Raw genomic sequence first — 9,154 nt, forward strand, 5'->3', positions numbered from 1 at the left:
CTCTTAGTAAATTTTGACAACAGTTACTTTACTAATTAGAACTGGGTATAAAAATATGTATATGAAATGATATGAGGCGGAGGATTCCGTTTAACCTAATCTAAGCATCCAGAGGCATAGTAATGGGGAAGAAGAATATTCTTTCTTATGGTGCAAAGGCAGTATAAAGCACGAGGATAACATGTCTGGATTTTTACCACTTCTGTAGAGGAAGAAAGAAGAATGGCGTGCATCTATAGCAACAGACACAGGTCCTTTGTTGGCCACAGCTTCTTTTAAGGCATCTTCACTGCCGAAGGGAAGTTCAATATACCTTGAACACGTGGCAGCTCGATTTTTTGCGTCATACTGGCACTTTTCATCCTGTGGAAAAGGATAAATCAGATAAAGAAGTATACTTCAATTTCCTTTATAAATCGACAGTATCCTAAGTCTGGATTTCAAATATGCTTTCTTTCCTCATTTAGTCTTTTCAAGTGTCTAAGGCTCCTTCTTCCTTTTAAAGAAAGAAAAATAAAATCTTCCAAACCCTAATAGTTCTATGTTTCACCAATAACACAGGAAACACAGAACCGTTCTATTGCTTTAAATTGTATACATCTTCATATGTGCAAATTTGCCAGGGTAATGTCTCTCAGACTCTAAGGTGGATTGTTAGGGGCATACTACATCAAGACTCGAGACTAGAGCTTTAAGATCTTTTTGATGGTATAATACCTGCAAGATGATCTGCAGTTTAGGGACTTCCCTGGTGGCACAGTGGTTAAGAATCCGCCTGTCAGTGCAGGACACGGGTTTAATCCCTGGTCCAGGAAGATCCCACATGCCGTGGAGCAACTAAGCCCGTGAGCCACAACTACTGAGTCCGCGAGCTGCAACTACTGAAGCCCGTGCGTCTAGAGCCCGTGCTCTGCAACAAGAGAAGCCACTGCAACGAGAAGCCCGCGCACCGCAATGAAGAGTAGCCCCCGCTCGCCGCAACTAGAGAAAGCCCACACAGCAAATAAATAAATAACATAATTTTTTTTAAATGCCATAACAAGTCTCAAAACAAAAATCTAAATATAACAAATTTGAATCAAAACATAATAAACCAGTCTTAAAAAAAATGATCTGCAGTTTAAATATTGGTTTAAAAACACCATATTTCAAGTGAGAAAGGGGAGTTTACAAATTCATGTTTGTTGTATATACAACTATGTTTTTAAAATGCTTAAAAGGAAAAAGAACTTGAAAGAAATAAACCAAAAAAATAGCGGTTAAGGTAAGAAGTTTTTGAATGATTTTTTTATCTTTTCTAAATTTTCTGTCATATGGACAGAAAAGTGTGATGAACCTGTGAGGAGGAGGAGAGCATTATTTAGCTTTTTAGTAGGTAGAAGAAAGATGGTTGCTGATCTGAGAATAAGGTTGAGGATAGAAGGTTGTGGGACAAAAAAGTTTAAATACCAGGCAGATATACAGAAAGAATTTTAAGGAAGGTTTGCTGAAAATCTTTTTTTTAATAATTAATTTATTTTTATTATTATTATTTTTGGCTGCGTTGGGTCTTCACTGCTGCACGTGGGCTTTCTCTAGTTGCGGCGAGCGGGGGCTACTCTTTGTTGCAGTGCATGGGCTTCTCATTGCGGTGGCTTCTCTTGTTGCAGAGCATGGGCTCTAGGAGCATGGGCTTCAGTAGTTGTGGCATGCAGGCTCAGTAGTTGTGGCTCGCAGGCTCCAGAGCATAGGCTCAGTAGTTGTGGTGCACGGGCTTAGTTGCTCCGCGGCACGTGGGATCTTCCTGGACCAGGGCTCGAACCCATGTACCCTGCATTGGCAGGCGGATTCTCAACCACTGGACCATGGAAGTCCCTGAAAATCTATTTTTAATCATGAACTCTGCTTGCTTGTTTAAAAATCATTGTGCCACTGATAAATTAAGCAGGCTGCTGCATAAGAAAGAGAACTCTTGAGAATTTAAGAATTCTTGATGGAGGTTCATTCTCTCTCTCTCTCTCTCTCTCTCATACAGACACACACACACACACACACACACACCAAGCAGCACTGCTTCTCAAGCAATTGGCTTGGTGATAAGTTTAGTACAGTGAGTTGGAGGGATAGCATGAGGTCAAGGGGCAGCACAAAAAGTTTGCTTGTGGCACACCATGGCTTTGTAGGGATAGGAAGCTTCTGAATCGATGCCGTTGTTATCAATGATATATTGGAAAGCCTCTGTCATGAAGCCACCATTGCAGCCTTTATTCCCATATTTTTCATTTGAGCAATCCACCAGGTTCTGTGCACTCAGAGACACCAGCTTTCCTGTTTTCAGCTTCACTTGTGCTTCCAGGGCTCCCACAGCACTGAAAGCCCAACAAGCACCACAGGAGCCCTAAAACAGAGACAAAGTCACAAGGGCAATCACAGAGTCAGTAAGGATGACTTCCATAACACAAACTGGGCAACTCTCAACATGTCAGCACTTTCAGCAGTTCCAGGAAGAGCTCCCCCCACTACAGTTTCCTCTTCCCTTAGGCCATGGCAATGAAGACTAAATACTTGATTGTTCTCTGGGCAAGGTCTGACCTTAATAAATATTTACGAGTGGCTGAGCTCAGAGCATAATTGCCATATTCAAATATATTAAGAGACAGTACTTACTGAGCATGTACCAAATCCCAGCTATTTTCACCCCATAGTAAGGGAGATAAATGCTAATAGTAAAGTGATTTTTGAGAGGAACTGGGATGATTCCCTTGACCTAAAATACTCTTCCTCCTGCCAAATAATGCCTGAAACATAAGGTTAGCATTTTTCAGACATTTTTAGCTATAGAATTTTTTTGGTCATAAGATATTTTACAGGGAAGCATAAACAAACAGAAAAACACAAAGTTGCTTTAGTTTAAAAAGGTACAGAGTGTTCTAAGCCACATCATAATTGTTCTCTCTCTCTCCACCTCATCCCACTCTGCTCTCTAGTGTAAGGAAGCAAATTCAATTTGCTTTTGGTCAAAGCAAAATCACCCCCTAAAATGCAAGCACCCAGAGAAAGGATCTCATTAAATTATTTATAGTTAACACTTAGATATGTAGTTTATTGGGTCTTCTTATACTTTTGTTTTAGGGAAGCTCCGGTAAGAAACCCAAAACTAGTTGAAAGAAAAATATCTAGGTGGAAAAGAATAAGAGATTAGCAGTATCATTCACTTCTTAACTTTTCTATTCTTCTTTGGTCACAAGCCGGGGCAGCTGCTCAGGACACTGATTCTTTTCCCTTATCCTGACCTCTAAGGTGATATGTGTGTTTTATCCTTAGTTATCCCTAACTAATTTAGGATTTTGTAGCTTTCTTTCTTTCTTTTTTTTTTTTACAAGCAAATTAAAGGAAATACAAAAACATAGGAACAAATTTATAAAGTCCATATTTCTTATTCTAACAACGTAAGCCTAGTCATGAATTAACTTGACCACTACAATTTACAGGCCACTCTTAGCTCTAGTTTTTCCTCTCCTTCAACCCTGAAATTCATAAGTGAGATGGAGGAATAAACTTCCTGATCGAAATTCTCTCACACACGATACTATTTCTCAAGTAATTGGCTTGGTGGAGGGTCCAGTGCAGTTGATGGATAGCATGAACACCAAAGGTCTGTCTTAAAGACCTATTTGCTTAATTCACAGTTTTTTGCTTAGTCTAATATTGATGGCTGTAACCTTTGATGTTCTCAGCACTGTGGGGAATACAAGAAGTTTCATATGTGGTCCTGGCCCTTCAGGAGCTCACAATGTAGTTGGGAAGACAAGAATAGCAAACAAACTTAGAAAGGAACCTAAGGGACTATGAGATTCACTGCCAGATTACGTAGCTAGACTCAGTATTTAAGGAAGAGAGATCTCGATCTGGGGTACAGAGGCCTGGGATGACAATACTCACCTGGTATTTCACTTCAGTAACACACCCCTTCTCTCTCCAGTCCAGAGAATCAGGCAATTTCTGATTAGGGTTTGACTTGTAAGTGACATTTCTCTGCCATTGGCTGGGAACTCTCAGGGAACTCATCAAAGTTATCACTTCTTCACTGGTCTACAAAGATATATACATAGCTCCTTTTACTTATACCCTTCTTTTCAATATCCTGATAACCGTAACTGTGAATATATTTAACAACTGAGAGAAACAAGTGGTAGCTGTGACTAACATAGGTAACTATCTGGTAGGTGAATTATCTAGGTCTCTTTAGTCTTACACTTTGCCATTAGCATCCCAGTTAGGCATTGGGAAGGAGGAGAAGAAAATGATAAAAACTAGGTTACAGAGAGGCAGATTTTTGGTTCAAAGCAAGGCAGAATTTTATAAAAGGGTTGTCTAAAAAGTGGACTAAACTGGTTTTCCTTGTGAGAAAGAATTATAAAAGAGATTCCTGCATTTAATCTACTTAGGGTGTTCCCTTCCAAGGGGTACTATGACTCTTAATTTTGACCACAGTGAAAAAGTCTTGTAGGGTAGAACAGAATCTAATAACTAATGGGAGATTATTTGTGATATTAAATACCCACACTCCCCCATTAAGAAAGCAGGTGGACCATACTAAATTATCAATTCAGACTTACATAACTATGGTAACTTATTCTAAAATATTTTGAGTAGCCTTTAGGCAATGCTTTCTAGAGATAATAAAAATAAAAGTAACAGTGGTCTACTCCTTTAAAGAAGGGATTTGTTAAGGAAAGTGATCACAGTAGGACCAAACAAGGAATCTGTACAAATTCTTATGTCCTTAAATTCTGTTTTCTAATTTTATACACATACAGAAAACACTCCTTTGTTGTTTACCTTCAAATTGCCTTTGGGGAGACAGAAGTCCTGTTTACCCAGAGATGAAAATAGGATTATTTATAATTTACCTACCATGTCTCCCAGGTGGTTCATGCCTAGATCATATGAATGCATTCCCATTGAATGCTCCAGATTGTGAAGCATCACAGTTTTTAGATTCTTTTCCCAGATGAGACGCCGTGCTACTTCCTCATTCTAAAATATAAGGAAAAAGAACATAGTAATACTGAACCCTTCAAAAATGTGTTCAATAATGAAAATAAACATATTATGAAGCATCCTATTAAGTGTGGATCTGTTTGGGAGCATGCAAATAAATGAATATATCCAATATAACTGGTAAAATTGCACACTAATCTTAACTCTTCCTCTTAATTGCTCTGATGGTGATTAATATCATTTTAGATATACACAATGAACTTCCTCAATTTGCTAAAAAGTTTTTTTTAGAAATTGCAGTTTGTTGAAGTATATCCTTTGTAAGTGGTAAACTCACTTAATCATTATAGGCCTTTTTAAAATATTTTCTTTTTTACCCTCACTCTTGAAAAATAGTTTAGCTGATTATAAATTTCTAGCTCTTTTTATTCAGTTATTTGAAGATATTTCTCCACTGTCTTCTGATATCTATTATTGCAGATTAGAGGTCTGTTGTCAATCTAATTGTTGTAATGTTTTTAACTTTGGTAACTTTTGTGATTTCCTTTCTCTTTGATGTTTTGCAGGTTCATTACATGTTTGTGGGTGTGGGTTTCTTTATTTTCCTCTCCTGGGTACTTTTAATTGGAAAGCACTTTTGACTGGAGGACTCAGGAACATTTTTTTTCATATATGGAAAATTTTCAACCAGTATCTCTTCAAATATTGCTTCTACACCATTCCATGAGATGGAGCCACAAACTCTCTTTCATCTCTTTACCTGCATTTTCAGTTTCTCCTTTTTATTTTTGTGTGCTGCCTTCTTGATGAAAGCCTCAGTACTATCTTTCAGATTGCTGATTCTATCCAGCTCTTTCTAGTCTGGAGTTTATCCCTTTTATTGAGTTCTTATTTCAATGACTATATTCTTTCATTTCTGAGATTTCTAATTGGATTTCTAATACATTTCACAATTTCTTGTTCATTCATGCAGATGTTATTCCATTATACACAGTTTTAAAAATAATTTTGGTCCTATTATACTAATTTTATCCAGAGTGAATTCATATTCAGACTGTTGATTTTGTTGCCCTCCAGGAACTTCATTTACATAGAATGCAATGTACATGGTGCCTCCTAGAATCGCTGACCCTCACCTCCACCCCCAAAGCCGGAATTTACGACAAGCTGTAGCCCAATGAGCAGTCAGCAATAACTCTTTTCTGCCTCATTTCATTGAGTATTAGAACCCAGGCCTAGGCCCTGGTTCAAGGTAGTAAGTCTGGATGCAGTCCCTCTGTCTTGGAGCAAGATTTTACTGTTACCCCAGTAACGGACATGTACAGATATACTTCCAAACCACTAGAGGGAAAAAATGAAATAAAGAAAAAAATAAATCTAATGAAGTATAGAAAAGAAAAAAAAGAAGAGAACTTTGAGATACATTTTAATGGTAGGATACTAATCAAAAGTCATTTTCATTCCTCCTGATGGACTAGAATCATTAAAAAGCGAGATAATATTCATTTAACCAAAGAGTGGTGCTAACTGCACATCTAACTCTAGTTAATGTTGAAATTAGAGGTCTGGTCCTAAAGGCGAGTGGGTGAGGGTGAAATTCATCACTAAGAAAACAACTCAGAGCATTTTTATACAAAAACCATACATCAAATAAGTAAATATATAATCCTTGCTTACAAACTCAGAAATATTATACAGTTATAGGACTTAGTTATTTGAAGCACCAGGGTTAAAATCAGTTATTTGAAGCACCAGGGTTAAAATCTTAAAATCAATCAAGAAGTATGTTTTGAAATAAAAATAAAAGTACAAACTGGGAAGTGAGAGTCAAGAAATAATATCTGCCAGTGCTTCTCTATGCCAGGACTGAAAGAGGCCTTTTTTGTTCCTCAAACATGCACTCCTTCCCTCTTGGCCTGGGACTTTCACTCCAGTTTTCTACTTTGCTTGCTCCCTGACTTCTATCCATTCTCTGCTCAAATGTCACCTTATAGGTGAAGGCTTCCCTGACCTTTCTATCATATGTATAAAATAATCACTCCCAACCCCTCACAGCCATCACACAGGACCCTTCCTACCGCCCCATGCTTTGCTTTATTTTTCTCTACTTCTTTCCTGTCTCTCCTTTTAGGATATAAGCTCCATAAAAACAGGAACTTTGGGACTTCCCTGGTGGCACAGTGGTTAAGGATCTGCCTGCCAATGCAGGGGTTACGGGTTCGAGCTCTGGTCCAGGGAGATCCCACATGCTGCGGAGCAACTAAGCCCGTGTGCCACAACTACTGAGCCTGCACTCTAGAGCCCGTGAGCCACAACTACTGAACCCGTGTGCCACAACTACTGAAGCCCGTGCGCCAAGAAGCCGTGCTCTGCAACAAGAGAAGCCACCGCAATGAGAAGCCCACGCACTGCAACGAAGAGAAGCCCCCGCTCGCCACAACTAGAGAAAGCCCGTGCACAGCAACAAAGACCCAACGCAGCCTAAAATAAATAAATATATTAAAAAAAAACAACAACAGGAACTTTATTTTGTTTCCTGATGTATCTCTAGTACCAAGAACAGAATTTGGCAAGAGAGGAGTGTGTAACATTTATTGAAAACACTGCTTGTCACAATATGTAGGGTACTTGAGTAAAAGCAAATTGCTCAAGTGGCAGCCCATCTACCTGTTCCTTGTATTGTTTCCCATAGGTTTTCTTCCAGAGATTCCAGTGATGATCCAGAGTGGAGTCTCTGTGCTGTTGTGCCATCACAGAGGAGCACAGCAGGAGCACCCACACCAGCCATTTCATTCTGTTAAAGGAAAGGTAACATAGGAAGAGTAGCTGTTAGCTGCATCTATTGTGACCATATTTTTTTCACAACAAAAAGTAGGAATGCAGAGTCTGTCAAAGGGACAGAATATTACAAAGCAGAATTATGCAGGAAACTTTCTGGATTATATAGTGACAGGGAGTAACTGCAGATTTTTGTCTGAAATACCACTCCCAATTCTTAGTAGCACTGTAAAAGTGATTTTCAAAAAGTTTCCTGGTATCTGGTAAGCCAAATTTACATCTAAGTTTGGGGGAATGTGGAGATGAGGAAGCAGAGACTTTACAGGATTTGACAACAAATCTAACCAAGGGAAATCCTCTTTCCTCCTTTCCAGAAAAAAAAAAAAAAATCCTTAAGAAGAAGGCATACCTTTGAAAAATCAGTTTGTCTTCATAATTTTTGAATACATGAGCTCCTCTTAACTGGTCTATCCACAACCTTCAGAGATAGTTAAAAGACAACTCCTGTGTATTGCTTTCCCATCCTTGGATCATTTTTACCTTTTAACCTCTTTTTTCCCCTAAAAATCAAAATATCTATTTCAAAAGAAGAGGTTAACTGCTTTTGAAAACACCACTTCTATATTTAATACAAAGAGACTTTAACAGAAATTCAGTGACTAACTCCCTCAAACTGGATTCTACTTTCTTTTCCACTTCTTTTTCATTCAAAACAGCTGGATTTTTAACCATGTATATCTTCAAATTATATTCCAAAGAAAGCTATGTGTCCGCCTCAGGCTTTAGATGTTTAAGCAGACATTAACTTTTCAAAAACAGACTCTTTTTAGTCAAAAAAAGAAGAGGCAAATTGAGCAACAATGATTTTTAGTTTACTTCCTGAAACAAGCGATGTAAAACCTGGCAGGCAGAGCAAGCTAAAAACACAAATGAAGGATTTAAGGACCAAGTAGGAGAAAAAGAACAGACAGTACATACATGATAGAACCAGCAGGTGCTCCCATACTAAGAATGCTTGATGGTGGGCTCTCTCCAAAGATTTCAAAGGCAGCAAAGAGACTTCAGTTAAAGTGACTTTATAAAGAAATTGGAACTTGTCACATGAGGTATCCACAAAGAGGAAGTGAACTTTCATTTCAGTTTCATTTAAAATCTAACTAGATTTGCTACCTCTGGCTCTCTCGCTGCAGTTTTGGAGATAAAGCGGGTGCAGTAAACCATCAAAAAGAGCCCCCAGTAGAGGAGATCAGTAGAAAAAACTCAGCAAAATAACACCAGTACACGTTTACCCTTTAATTTTTCATCATTTTGATTATTCACTTTACCTAGAAACAACAATTTTCAGATGGAAAACTTTAGCTATGAAGAGATTAGGATTAAGTTCCTGAAATCC

At 38.3% G+C, this 9,154-nt stretch overlaps 1 protein-coding gene across 1 annotated transcript in view; it reads right to left on the reverse strand.

Annotated features, from left to right (window-relative positions):
* The window catches only part of CTSS (cathepsin S), a 28,865-nt gene extending 19,984 nt beyond the window's left edge, over window positions 1–8,881 (reverse strand). Inside the window, exons 1-6 of the mRNA XM_036861721.1 lie at window positions 8,740–8,881; window positions 7,651–7,777; window positions 4,897–5,019; window positions 3,922–4,071; window positions 2,150–2,377; window positions 198–363 (exon numbers count right to left, since the gene is read on the reverse strand). Of these exons, the coding sequence (XP_036717616.1) occupies window positions 198–363; window positions 2,150–2,377; window positions 3,922–4,071; window positions 4,897–5,019; window positions 7,651–7,777; window positions 8,740–8,765 (820 nt within the window). The 5' untranslated portion in view covers window positions 8,766–8,881. The remainder of the gene's footprint in view (window positions 1–197; window positions 364–2,149; window positions 2,378–3,921; window positions 4,072–4,896; window positions 5,020–7,650; window positions 7,778–8,739) is intronic.
* Between the last annotated feature and the right edge of the window lie 273 nt (window positions 8,882–9,154).

This window comes from Balaenoptera musculus, chromosome 1 (assembly GCF_009873245.2).
Source record: "Balaenoptera musculus isolate JJ_BM4_2016_0621 chromosome 1, mBalMus1.pri.v3, whole genome shotgun sequence".
Classification (NCBI taxonomy): Eukaryota; Metazoa; Chordata; class Mammalia; order Artiodactyla; family Balaenopteridae; genus Balaenoptera; species Balaenoptera musculus.